This window comes from Podarcis melisellensis (genome assembly GCF_964234715.1).
Source record: "Podarcis melisellensis genome assembly, chromosome: 1".
Classification (NCBI taxonomy): domain Eukaryota; kingdom Metazoa; phylum Chordata; class Lepidosauria; order Squamata; family Lacertidae; genus Podarcis; species Podarcis melisellensis.
In genome coordinates this window covers 115232391-115246885 of record NC_138528.1, presented here as the reverse complement: position 1 = coordinate 115246885, position 14495 = coordinate 115232391, and the positions used below count along the sequence as shown (strand labels likewise).

Below are 14495 nucleotides of genomic sequence, written 5' to 3'. Positions count from 1 at the left end.
AACCTAGAAATAGTACCTCTGGTTAAGAACGTTGCTTCAGGATGAGAACAGAAATTGCGCGGCGGCGGCAGAGGGAGGCCCCATTAGCTAAAGTGGTGCTTCAGGTTAAGAACAGTTTCAGGTTAAGAACGGACCTCCAGGATAATTAAGTACTTAACCCGCGGTACCACTGTAACTGGAAAAGTTTTAAATGTGCGTCGGCAACATGAGTGACGTTACAACTGCACTACAACAACATTTCTATGAACAGAGTAGTGTTTCAAGTTGTAGGATCAGAGACTGGGAAATCACATGCCAAAAACCCAAGTAGTACATGCTATAGATGGTTGTTGAGAGGGAAAAAAAACCATGTGCCCACATTCTAAAGGACGGCAGGAATACTGCATGCATATTAGAGGCAAGATACATCCTTGTTAGCTGCATTTTGAAACCCTTAATCTCACGCAAATGTTATTTTGATGCGCTCACGTGCATTCCGCCTTTCGGTTCTTGAAACCCGGGGACACATTTCCCCTGACGCCTCCTGCGAGTTTACAAGCATTCCGAGCCCATTCCCCGCTTTGCATGGAAAATGTATTTGCACAGTTGTCAGCATGATGGACAGGGGGAGAATGATACGAAAGTGCAGAGATCTTTTACTTGTTACTACATACAATAGCCCAGTAGGACTCACGGTGTGTTGGTGAGACAAACTGTGCCCTATTCTGGAACATATTAAGTTTGTCTCCAGGACACACATGACTTCACGAGGGTGTCTAACCTCATTCATAATAGATGCTAATCTTTTCAGGGCTGACTGATGACAGCATTTCCTGCCCTTCACGGAATTAGAGCTGGGTTTTATCAAAGGACTCAAACTGCCTGCTAATTAGACTAATTCCCTTCATCATGAATTATTTATTTCCATTGGTAACCGATCACTGTGACATTAATGGGTTCTGCTCAACTTAGTTTCCTACTAATATACACTATAAGTTAAACGCTTAAAAAACTCCCCATACTTTTAACTGCAAGTTAAATGTAACCTCTAAGTCAAATTCCTGACATCATTTGCAAAGGAAGGGGGGTCTGTGATCTAAAACCTGCTTAAATTCTGACGGTTTAAGTTAAGATTTCCCGAGTTAAGTCAGAAATTTCGGCTTAAAATCCATGGGACTGGATCACCAATATGATTATTGAGTTTGAGTGGCGTTGACAAGAATATTCCCCATCAATTGTGGGTCTTGCAGACAAGGACAGCTTTTGAGAATGAAACATAATCATTAAAGGGAAGGAAACACTGAAATTGTAGGAAAGGTCTGTTCCAGTTAAATTATTGTAGTCACCTCATTTCAAAGCTTGTAGTTGTGTAAAGGCATTGAAATACACACACCCACACCCACACACACACACACACCACAGTAATTTTTAATCTCACCCAAAATGAGGTCACAATACAGAATACATGACACACACAGGTGGGGTAGCTAAGCCTTTATCTGGTTGGTGCTACTTCAAATGGTGGTAGGGGTTCACAAGACTCCAAATATGCAAGAAAATTTCCTGCACCTAGAGAACATGGCAGAAGGAAATAATATCTACTGCTTCTAAGCTCAATTGTTAACCAGCTGGTCCCCTATTGGAGGATCACTTGGGTTGGCTTCCTAGAATAGAAGTGATCCTAGGAATCCCACTATTTCTCCTAAATGGTCATAATAATAATAACAAAACCCCCCTTCTTCCTTGTTTGCTTTGGAATAAAACATTTTCCATTTATTTAACATTTCAGCAGGGCAATATATCCATGGAGAAGTGGATTGCCTTGTGGCAGTACCCATAATGGGGAACTGTGGTTTAATGGAAGCCAGGATGTCTGAATCAAAACCAGTAAGCAATGGGAAAAGGAGAGACGTAAGCAGAGGAACACAGAGCCATGGTGCTTCTCCACCACTTCATAAACCATGGCTTATGAAGTCATGAATTAACATTGACATGTAGCTACCATATATCAATTCCTAGCCTTTTCAAACTTTCCCTCTCGTATTCACACTTTCCTATTAATTCACTCTTTCAAGCATCTCTATCACACCTCTCTATGCAAAGGCTCCAAGCAAAATACTTGCCCTTTGTGCAGGCAAAATTCCAGCACTTTCACTGGCCTAGAAGTACCCTAAAGATCCTGGAATGCATATGAAAGTTTTGTCTTCCAAGAGAGATGTATAAATGTCCAGTTTTCAGATGCTCCCAAAGATCACTGTGTTCTTGGCTAACTCACTTACAGAATATCCGCTAATAAAGTCACTTTGATGTACCCTTCTGTTTTTTATATAAGAAAGTCAGTAAGTTTGCATATAACAACCACAGAATCATAGAATTGTACAGCTGGAAGGGAACACAAGGGTCATCTAGTCCAACCCCCTGCAATGCAGGAAACTCGAACCCACAACCCTGAGATTAAGCTTCTCATACTCTACCGACTTAGCTATAAATAACAACAGCTCCTACTACAATAATAATTAAAATAGTAGTAGCGGAATGATGCTTTTGAATTATGGTGCTGGAGGAGACTCTTAAGAGTCTCATAGACTGCAAGAAGATCAAACCTCTCCATTCTGAAGGAAATCAGCCCTGAGTGCTCACTGGAAGGACAGATCCTGAAGCTGAGGCTCCAATACTTTGGCCACCTCATGAGAACAGAAGACTCCCTGGAAAAGACCCTGATGTTGGGAAAGATGGAGGGCACAAGGAGAAGGGGACGACAGAGGACGAGATGGTTGGACAGTGTTCTCGAAGCTACCAGCATGAGTTTGACCAAACTGCGGGAGGCAGTGGAAGACAGGAGTGCCTGGCGTGCTCTGGTCCATGGGGTCACAAAGAGTCGGACACAACTAAACGACTAAACAACAACAAGTAGTGGAATTTGAGGAATCACATGCAAAAGAAGAGGCTGACATAACTGCTAATTGTATTATTGTTTGTCGTGGTTTGCACTGGATTAATTTGCAGATAAGGAAGTCTGCTCTGCTCTAAATAAGAAAAAAAATATCTTTTGAAGGATTATGTGCTACTTGCGTACAATCTCTCTGCACAAAATACAGCATGAAGACTATTACTTAATTTAGTTGAAATGGTAGCTTGTTGACAAAAGAAACCTTGCTGAGATTGAAACGCTTTTACGAAGCAAAAAAATAAATAAATTATTGCAGTAGCATGCAACAATACCATTTTCTTTATAACGGTGACACAATATTTAGCTCTGTAATTTAAAGGTAATTGCTCTATTTTCACGATGTTAATGCTACTGAAAAATATGGTACGAGAAATAAGTAAACTTTTCCCTTAGGATAGGAAATTGCTCTTAATGGAGGAAACTGCCATTCATTTCTGCTTTTATGTTAGCAGCAAATTCATTAGGTTAGACCTAGATAGAATGAAAGATTTTTGTAGCTTAATACTGTCATTAAGCAGCAGTCTGGCTTAGACTTACTTACAAAGTAAGAACAATTTGATTCAACTTGAAATCATGCTGTGCCTGAGAATGCTCACAGGCCCTAGAGGACTGGGTTATTGTTTTCTGTGTAATTGGTCCAAATGGTGGTATTCTACTACCGTATCCCAGAGATTCCTATTACTACTTCTTCTTTTTTTAATGGTTTATTTTCTTTTTCAGATAATACCCTATTACTCCTCATTATTGCTGACAGCCCCAGAACTCCATTCTGGTTCCATTTTATTTGGACGGCACATAACTGAATAGCTGAAAGGAGCCGCAACCCAACCATTAGATAGAGGGAGGCAAACACCTCAGAGGCCCACAGCATTCCCCAGTCATTCCTCTCTGTTGCCACATGAGTCTTTTAATCTGGCCTGCTGCCTCGGGAGTGATGGAGGATGCTAGTGTAAACAAAATAAATGTCCCAAACACCAATGTTGAAGTAAGATTCAGCAGCCAGTTGAATTGGTTTCTGTATGTGGAACTGGTCATGGTTCCATCTTGCCCCTTCACTTCAGGTAGCCTAATAATAATAATAATAATAATAATAATAATTTATTATTTATACCTTGCCCATCCGGCTGAGTTTCCCCAGCCACTCTGGGTGGCTCCCAATCGAGTGTTAAAAACAATAAAGTGGTACTTCGGGTTACATACGCTTCAGGTTACACACTCTGCTAACCCAGAAATAATGCTTCAGGTTAAGAACTTTGCTTCAGGATAACAACAGAAATCGGGCTCTTGCGGCGGCGCGGCAGCAGCAGGAGGCCCCATTAGCTAAAGTGGTGCTTCAGGGTAAGAACAGTTTCAGGTTAAGAACGGACCTCCGGAACGAATTAAGTACTTAACCCGAGGTACCACTGTACATCATTAAATATTAAAAACTTCCCTAACCAGGGCTGCCTTCAGATGTCTTTTAAAGATAAGATAGCTGCTTATTTCCTTCATATCTGAAGGGAGGGTGTTCCACAGGGTGGGCGCCACTACCGAGAAGGCCCTCTGTCTGGTTCCCTGTAACCTCACTTCATGCAATGAGGGATCCGCCAGAAGGCCCTCGGTGCTGGATCTCAGTCTTGGGCCAGCCCTAGCTGAAAGGAAAATTAGATTGACCTCTCTTGCATCTCACAAGGTTATTCCCACTACATCATACTATGCTATTGGCATACATGGAGCTTTGCAGAGCATCCTAAATAATAATGAAAAAGACTGCATCTGGTGCCAAGGTGCTTGCAGTCAACACTTTGACTGTGTGGAAGCAATGAATGAAAGTGAGGAGAAAGAGAAAGAGAGAGAAAGGTAAAAGGTAAAAAGGTAACGGACCCCTGGACAGTTAAGTCCAGTCAGGCGACTATGGGGCTGCGACGCTCATCTCACTTTCAGGCCAAGGGAGCCAGTGTTTGTTCACAGATAGCTTTCCGGGTCATGTGGCCAGCAGGACTAAACCGCTTCTGGTGCAATGGAACACTCTGATGGAAGCCAGAGCGCATGGAAACGCCATTTACCTTCCCGCCACAGTGGTACCTATTTATCTACTTGCACTGCATGCTTTCGAACTGCTGGGTTGGCAGGAGCTGTGACGGAGCAATAGGAGCTCACCCCGTCGCGGGGATTCGAACTGCCGTCCTTTTCATTGGCAAGCCCAAGAGGCTCAGTGGTTTAGACCACAGCGCCACCCACATCCCCCATAGAAAGAAGAGAGACAAGTGGAACAATGGTTGAAGGTGAGCAGATGCACTCCACCAGATGATTGCAGTAGTCAGGCTACAATAGAAGAGCTCAGCTGGTTGGTCCTGAAGTTTCCTGGACCCAAGTCAATCAGAACTTTGCACCTGGTCAGGTAGGATGTGGTAGCCAGTTTACTTGTTTTAGCAGAGGTGTCAGCCATGTTCCCCCAGCAGCAGTCCAGCCATTGCATTCTGCGTGGACTAGATGGCCCTTTGCAACGCTACAATTCTATGATTCTACCTGGACCAGGCACAACAGCAACCCCACCTAAAACACATTGCAGTAATCCAGTTACCAATGCATGGGCTACAATGGCCAGGTTATCCCAATCCAAATACAGCTGTAGCTATGCAATGAAGTACTTCATTTTGTTGTCCCGAATCTCCAGCTATTTCTCCTGGCAATTCTACAGTGGTACCTCAGGTTACATACGCTTCAGGTTACATACACTTCAGGTTACAGACTCCGCTAATCCAGAAATAGTGCTTCAGGTTAAGAACTTTGCTTCAGGATAAGAACAGAAACCGGGCTCCGGCGGCGCAGTGGCAGCAGGAGGCCCCATTAGCTAAAGTGGTGCTTCAGGTTAAGAACAGTTTCAGGTTAAGAACGGACCTCCAGAACGAATTAAGTACTTAACCCGACGTACCACTGTATTTGTTATGCTACTTTTATCATTTTATCATGATTTTTTAATACTTTTTAAAATTGATTAGCTATCTGGAGATCCTGTGGTTGGAACAGAAAGTAGGAGATATAGTTCAATAGACAAATATGTATTTGTCTATTGAACTATATCTCCTGCTTTCTGTTCCAATCAGAGGATCTCCAGGTAACTACCGGTAATATCCAAACCAATAACTAATATCCGATTTCCCCAGTGAAGCACAGTAGTAAACAGTTGTGGGAGAGAACCTGGCCAGTAGTGCTTCCGTAGCGACAAAAGGTGTCTAGTTTTGCAAAATGGAGCATTTCAGAATTCATTCACAAAACCCACGGCAGCAAAATAAGCTGTACTTACATCAAGTAAATCCATCTTGTCAATGAAGCTGGTGCTAACGGACTGGAGAGCGACCAGGGGCCAAGCATGGAACCAGTCGATGGCAGTGCAATTGACGAGGGCTGGAAATTTCCTCGCTCTCGCTCTCAGGGTGAAACCCACCGGGGAGAAGCATAACACAACCTGGGAAGCAAAGAACGTTCCCATGAGAGAGTCTTCAGTAATTAACCAGGCATTAATTTAACGTCGGAAGACTAATGGTACCATTCAGATAATTAATTAGTTGGACACACCAAGTAAAACCTCAAAATGTGCTTCCTTAAATCACATTCCCATTCCCAGCTGTGCACTTCAGGATTCTCGGCCTATGGTAGCCAGAAGAACTCTCTGTGACCTTATAGACAGAGCTGCTCAGTAATACTAAGGACACAATCCAGCCAAAGTTAAGCACTTATAAGTTTCACTGGGTTCAACAGCTGCATCTAGAGAGCTGGCGTGCCACAGTGGCTAAAATGACTAAGCTACAAAGCAGACTGCGCCATGGACTCACGAGATCAGTGGTGTCCAAACTTTTTTCAAAGAGGGCCAGATTTGATGAAGTGAAGGGCCGTGAGGGCCGACCAAAGGGCCGACCAAAATTGTTGACCTTTTTTAAGGATTGAAGTTGCTGAGGTTTTTTAGGATTTTACCCCAGGAAAAATTCCTCCACTCTCCACTCCCTTTGAGCTCAGGGTCTTAGTTTTCTTTGGCCTTGCTATGGACCTTAGGTTGGTCGCCCTGGTTGTCCGGGGGGCCTGGTAGGAATTTTTCCATTTGGCATTAGGCTTTTTGGTTTTTTCGCCTACCTCGTAGCAATCGTCACAACTTTCGTGGTATTGGTGGGTAGGTTAGGCATTGGAATAATGTGTTGTGGTGTGTCGAAGGGCTAGGTGTGGCCATCGCCTATGCCTTCAATTTTTGGGTATTCCGTTAAAGGAATCTGGCGGTCGTGTATTCTGTCCGATGCCTGCTTGGCGGGAGGCCATGGCACAACCCTCGGTGACATCAGGGGAGAGCCTATAGTTGGATTAGCATCAACAGGCTCCACCTACTGGTGAATAAACCCCCCTTGTTTTAGACTCACCCCTCTCTGAGGGGGTGGAGTCAGCTGACGTAATCCAATGCCTAAGCCAATACCTTTTCACTTGCTCTAATCAATAAAGTTGTGGCCTTTTCTTGCCCATATATCACGTGTCCTTGTGTATTCATTCCACTTTGCGGGGATCGGGTCCTCGAACCACAACTAAGCTGTTCCTAAACCAAGGTACCACTGTATTACATTCTCCTTGCTTTTCAGATAGTAGATATCAATGACAACAGTAACTTAACACGCATGAATTAAAACAGTGGTAATCCGGCATGAGCAATAGAGATATTTCATAAGAAAAAGTGGTGCATGCTATTTCCTTGCGCACACAAACTTTCCTAAGGGCTTATGAGAATCAGTATAGCCCAACTGATGGAATCATGTTACAGATAGGTAGCTGTGTTGGTCTGCCATAGTCAAAACAAAAAAATTCCTTCCAGTAGCACCTTAAAGACCAACTAAGTTAGTTCTTGGTATGAGCTTTCGTGTGCATGCACACTTCTTCAGATACACTGAAACAGAAGTTACCAGACCCTTCTATATGGTGAGAAGGTGGGGAGGGGTATTACTCAGAAGGGTGGTGGGAATGGGTGATTGGCAGATAGCTGTGATGAGCCTGTTGACGACTCATAACGACTGCAATAGGTCTTACAGGAAAAAGCAAGGGGTGAGAAGGTGAAAAATGGCTTTGTCATGTATAATGAGATAAGAATCCAATGTCTTTGTTCAGACCAGGTCTCTCCATGGTTTTAAGTTTGGTAATAAGTTGCAATTCAGCAGCTTCTCTTTCCAGTCTATTTCTGAAATTCCTTTGCAAATTTCAGCTACTTTGAGATCTTGTATAGAATGTCCTGGGAGATTGAAGTGTTCTCCTACTGGTTTCTCTGTCTTGTGATTTCTGATGTCAGATTTATGGATATTGACTGGAACCAGATATTCTTACTAAACATCAAGAAGAACATTCTGACAGTAAGAGCTGTTCCCCAGTGGAAGAGACTCCCATGAGATGTAGTGGGCTCTCATTCCTTGGAGGTCTTTAAGCAGAGGCTGGATGGCCATCTGCCATGTATGATCTAATTGAGATTCCTGCATTGCAGGGGGGTGGACTAGATGACCCTCGGGACCCTTCCAACTCTATAATTCTGATTCTATGAAAGAAGATTACTTTTATTAAAAAAACAAAAAACTTGTCAAGCATGGTTTGAGAACCAGAGGCTATAAAACCTGCTAATTCTATGTACAGTGGTACCTCGGGTTAAGTACTTAATTTGTTCCGGAGGTCCGTTCTTAACCTGAAACTGTTCTTAACCTGAGACACCACTTTAGCTAATGGGGCCTCCTGCTGCTGCCACGCCGCCAGAGCACGATTTCTGTTCTCATCCTGAAGCAAAGTTCTCAACTTGAAGCACTATTTCTGGGTTAGATGAGTCTATAACCTGAAGCGTATGTAACCTGAGGTACCACTGTACAGTGTATGCTTTGCAATTTCGAAATACTGAAGATAGGTTAAACAAGCAAGCATTTGCTTTAGGCGGTCCTTATTTCTTTTTTTAAAAAGGAACTTTCCCAGAATTGCCAATGAGGAATCCAAACCCGAAGGTCACCATGAAGGATTTGATAGAAGGCCAATAAAGATTAAAGAGTTACCAAAGCTATCCATCATCTGAAGAATGGAAGGAGCAAGCAGGTATTGATCAGACCTCTAGTAGGAAGTGGCAAGGTCACACGTGGGGAACACAAGAACTGTGAGCTGGATGGAGCTCAACAGGCAAGAAATGAATGCGCTTAGTTACACACAGCACACCCAAGGATGTTGTGACGCACAGACCTTAGGTGCTGAAATATTATCTGCTTATTTAGAAGATGTATTGCAGTCACAACACTCAGGGGAGCTTACAACAGCTTAGAAAAATCCACCAGAAAACTGCATTAAATTTCCACACCATCCTTCATCCAAGGATCACAGGGCAGTTTCCAGTATCAACTGCATATTACTCAAAAGTAGCCCCATTAAAATCAATGACGCTTAGGGCTCATCCACACTTCTCGGGGGGCGGGGAGAGACAACTCTTTATTACTCAGTCGTCCTAAGTGGCAATTCAGGTTTTCTCCGGCTGGACGTTTCCTCCAATTTAACGCTAAAGAGAGGATATTCCCTGGGAAAGGGGTGGGGAAAGTGTGGAATTGCTTGGACCTCTGCTTTCTAGGACTAGATGAAGTGTGCATGAGTCGGACCTTCAGGGCCTGGCACAAGTGTGCGAGGGAGCCATGGGGGCAGCTTTCTCACGCAACAACCCAGTGTTACCAGCCAGCCAGCCGCAACTCCACTCCCAGAGAACCAGCGCAGTGTAGTGGTTAAGAGCAGTGGACTCGTAATCTGGTGAACCGTGTTTGCTTCCCGGCTCCTCCACATGCAGCTGCTGGGTGACCTTGGGCTAGTCACACTTCTCTGAAGTCTCTCAGCCTCACTCACCTCACAGAGTGTTTGTTGTGGGGGAGGAAGGGGAAGGAGATTGTTAACCGCTTTGAGACTCCTTCGGGTAGTGATAAAGCGGGATATCAAATCCAAACTCCTCCTCCCTCCTCCCCCCCTCCTCCTCCTCCTCTTCTTCTTCTTCTCCTTCTTCCCAAATCAAGCCTGACCTAGTAGCAGAGAGGCAACGGCAACATTGCCACCCCTCTCCTCTGCTGGGCTCCAGAATAAGTGGTCAGGAAGGGGGTGGGTGGGGGCAGACCGCCCCAGGTGCCCTCATTGGGGAGGGGTGACATTTGGCGTGCGATGCGCCTGCAACTCCCAAACCTACCCTGAGTCGTCGGGGTAAGGGGGGAGCTGCACCCCTTTGCCAGTGGTATTCCCCCCTTCATTTTGACAGCTTGGGCGGAGGCTTGGGAGTCGCAGGTGGGCGGCGTGCCAAATGTCCACCATGGGCAGCTCGCTCCAACCCCGTGAGTGGCTCGTTCCGCCCCCGGCTGCAGGGCATGCACACACCCCGCTCCGGGCATCTGAGTGACTACCCCGTGCCCTGGAGGGCACCCTCCGTGCCACACCCCCCCCCGGACCGTGCCCGCCCTGGGCAGCATGGGCATATACTCCGCCGCTGCATGTGGTGAGGCCTGATGCAGCCACAACAGGCTCCCTCCATGCCTCCCCCCCCCCCGGAAGCTATGCTCTGCCACTGATGCCATCATAAATATAGTAGACTTTAAGGTGCTACAAGATCCTTTGATGGTTTTCCTGCAACTGACTAACACAGTTACCCCCCTGGAAGTTTTTAGTCCTGTAAGTGATCTAGAATAATAATTCAGTTAACTATTTGTATATGAAAAATTACTGATACACGTTTCATTCTGATACACGTTTGATTCTACTTGCCCAGTTATTGCCTCTGTATCTATCCTACGAGATTTATAACTGCAGAAGATACTAAATTTTCCTTTAAAAAAAATCAATGGTAATTATCATTTTGCCTTCTCAGTGCTGTTCTTCTTTTTCAGGGGGGAAAAAAGGATGCAATGCTACAATCCCAATTGAGCTTCCATAATTCACTCTGGTTTTGCACTTAATGTGTACAGATTAAAAGGTTAGGATATTCTTTAGGCATCCAATAACTTGATTTGGTACATTAAAACAAAATCCATCTATCGATTTCTCCCCTCACTAACAAAGATAATCTGCCACAAATATGGTGTTTATTATGAGAATTCGTTCTGCATGCATCGCCTTGCAGCAGTTACATGTTGAACGCTTCCCCCTCATATTCATTTCCCTTGTTTACCTTGAGTTGCCGACGAATTCGGTCAATAAAAAATTGCCAGCAGTTCTCTTTTGAATCAGCCTGGCCAAGCCCCCGCAGTTCCAGCCTTGTAGAAGATACGATGCTATCCACTTCATCTTCATTAAATAAATCAGGGATATCACCTTCAAAAAAGAAAAATCTATATGTAGAATTTCGTATCTGAAGTTGAGATTACATTTTTTTTTATTCTTGATACACGTTTTTTTATCATGATTATTGTGTTTCCAAACTGCCCTTCTTCTGAAGAGCTGCAAGTAGACTATATAGGGGTCCCCCTCCTGCCCCACACATCCCCATTTTATCTTTATAACAACCCCATGAGGTAGGTCATGCTGAGAGAGACTGACTGGCCCAAGGTCACCCAGTGAAGGCCAAACCACACATTACATTAAATGTGTTATTGAATTTTACGTGATTTGGTTTTTAAAAACAAAAGTAGCTGCTGCTGTGATAACCTCCCTCAACCAGCATTTTGCACAGATAACTGAACCAAATGTTGCAGGACTGAATGCTGCCTCAACTTTTAAAAAAATAAAATAAACTCAGTATCGGTTGTTCATAGACAATGAGGCTCGGTTATCTTGATGCTAAACTTAAATCATTCTCATAATTAAAGAGCTATATGCATGCAAAAGCACGTGCAGCTATTTCTCCCTCTCTCTTTTGTCTAAAAAAAACCCACAATTCTCTGTTTAGTTCTTTTTCAGTTCCCTGTTTTTTCTGGAGCGCTTCCAAGATTGGGTTAGTTATTATTTAAACCTTTTCACTATATGTTGGTGTGTTGCTTTTTTGTGTGCTGTGCTTCACATGACTTATGCATTATTGCGCTCTCAATAAAATATTTCCTATATCCGTTCTCAGCAATTATTCATTCCTGCATGCCACAAATATAATAATCAATCTAATCAATCACTGCAGCTACGCCTTAAAATCAAACCCTCCTTTCTCTATTGTGTCACACAAATTAGCCAAATGAATGTTTTCTAAAAGTTGGTGATACTGTGAGGTCCTTTGGCTCCCAGCCTGCCTTTTCCCTCAATCTAACACCCCTACTATTTATTCTTTTTATTTGCAAACTGTTCCCAATTAGGGATGCCAATTAGTTAGGGTTTCCCCCAGCAGCCTACATGTTTCTCTCCACTCTGCTTGGGTTAGCAGCATTTTTGTTAATGAAGCCAGAGTTTCATATAGAGGTCTCCCCATTTTTGGGAGTGGGGGTGGGGAATATAAATCTCCCAGCCTTTATCTATGCTTTTTCAATTTCTGGGACTGGACAATATAATTCACACTGCATGCTGCCTGTGGGGAAAAACTCCTGCTCACCTTGATGGCTAAGGGAGACAGCAGCACATTCAGCCAGTTCTGCTAAAATGTGCTCTTGAGCCAAATTCAAGGTCCTCATCAAGGAGTTCTGTAAAGCCCTTAACAGTGTGGGATCTAAGGGCATAAGCCAATGGCAGAAATTTGCATATGTTAATTTATATGTCTAGATGGAAATTTAGACTGACTTCTGTGGGACATTACTGAGTCAGATAGGCACATGAAGGAGCTGAGACTCACAAACTTTCCTGTAAAATTGGCTAGAGAGAACTCTGTGAGATCACTTCCTTTGTCCACCCTGGCAGGAAGCTGTAGCACTACATACTTCCTTCCTCCCTGGGCAACTCTCCTCTTTTCTTCATCGTGCTTCCAAGCTGACCACACGTGACCTCAGACATCATTTTTGAACTTACATTTTATACTTTTGTATCTTAGATAGTAGTTATAAACCTGCTTTCATTTTGCCACTGTAATTGTGGCTTCAAGACCTATGTAAGTAAATGGTACTTTTACTTCTTCACAAAACAATGTGTGTGATTATCGTTTTAAAGGGAGAGAAAAGGGGTAAGACCAGGAAAATCCAGTTTGCCTTAAAGCATCTTGGATTATTATTTATAGAAGGTTAAATCAACCTTGTCTTACCTTCCTAGTTTAAATGGCAAAAGATGGAACTCTGCTGATCTCACTAGAGTGAGCAAGGAAAGGTAATAACTAAACAATATATCTTCTCCTTGTGCCCAAACCCATTCCTACAACTTTCAGAGGGAAATTTGTCCTCTAAGCAAAGTAAAAAAAAACCACACACACACACACAACTTATTTTTTTAAAGGCTGAAAGAGCAAGAGATTTGGGGTCTGGTGCAAAAGACCTGGAGCTTGAGGCTAATCCAAAACAAAATTCCTTCTGGAATTCAATTACATTAAAAACTGCCTCCTCCTATAAGAGTTTCTGAAGGAATTGCATTCTGCAGAAAATCCTTTTCTTTCAGGGGGAATGAACAGAGCCTTTACTGGAGTTGCCCCAGGACTCTTGAGTTACTGCCACCAACCGCCACCTGAGGTGCTGTGAAGAGTTGCTCTTTCCTCCTTTCTTGACATATCGAGAATGTAAAACATTATTGATTATGCAGCTCTTCGGCTGATAATCATTCCCTGCCACTGTCATTCTTGTGGGTCGCTTCCATTTCTGCTGAGCTGCAGTATTTGAATTATATTCATTTTATGTCACTATACTTTAGCCTGATGAATGCAGGACGGCAATATTTTTAGCAGCCAAGTTACAGTAAATGGAGGTAGATTTTCATTTAATAAAGCCAGTTGCAGAAACCTGGCCTCAAGAATCTCATACACAGCTCCTCAGACTGACCGCATCACCAGCATTCTTACTCTAAACTTATTGAAAGTACCACAGGATTTTGGACAATTTGAATGATTTTTTTCCCCCAGCAGGTTTTACACAGGCCATCCCTTCTTCTAAATGTGTGCAAATAACTCTCTCTTTCCAATGATAATGATAGAATGTTTATTTTATGTACACTTCGCCACAGACGGCAGACCCTCGTCTATTATCCTGGGGGAATCTCCTTTTTCTGACAAGATCACACTATTGTCCTAAAATAGTAAATGGTTGAAAAGACTCTAGATCTTTCTTCTGTGCTACTGTGTTGCAATTAGTGAAGAAACACAGTCAGCAGAGATTATTTTAATGGGTGTACAGTACTACTTTAAATGAAGTCTTCGCCATCTGTTCATCTCAATTATAAGCACAAAACCAACATATCTTACAATAGATTCAGAGAATACAAAGATAGTCTACTGCTATACTTGGACTGCCCCCCCCCCCACTTATATCTCTTCCCCTTTTCCAGATCTAACTGGATAAATAATAAAGAGAACGATACGCAATATAGTATGCTTTACTTTGTGACAACACTACTTAGTGGAAAGAATAATAAAATAAAATACTAACAATGCATTAATGCTGATCTACAATCTCTATACGTGTTCTGTTTCCACTTTGACTGCTTATTCCTGCACTGCAAGTTGAAAGTTGTGCAA

At 43.2% G+C, this 14495-nt stretch overlaps 1 protein-coding gene across 1 annotated transcript in view; it reads right to left on the bottom strand.

The window, feature by feature from the left end:
* The window catches only part of LOC309363323 (dynein axonemal heavy chain 11-like), a 216175-nt gene that overhangs the window by 92955 nt on the left and 108725 nt on the right, over positions 1-14495 (bottom strand). Inside the window, exons 45-46 of the mRNA XM_081899478.1 lie at positions 11097-11239; positions 6216-6377 (exon numbers count right to left, since the gene is read on the bottom strand). Coding sequence (XP_081755604.1) covers positions 6216-6377; positions 11097-11239 — 305 coding nt within the window. The remainder of the gene's footprint in view (positions 1-6215; positions 6378-11096; positions 11240-14495) is intronic.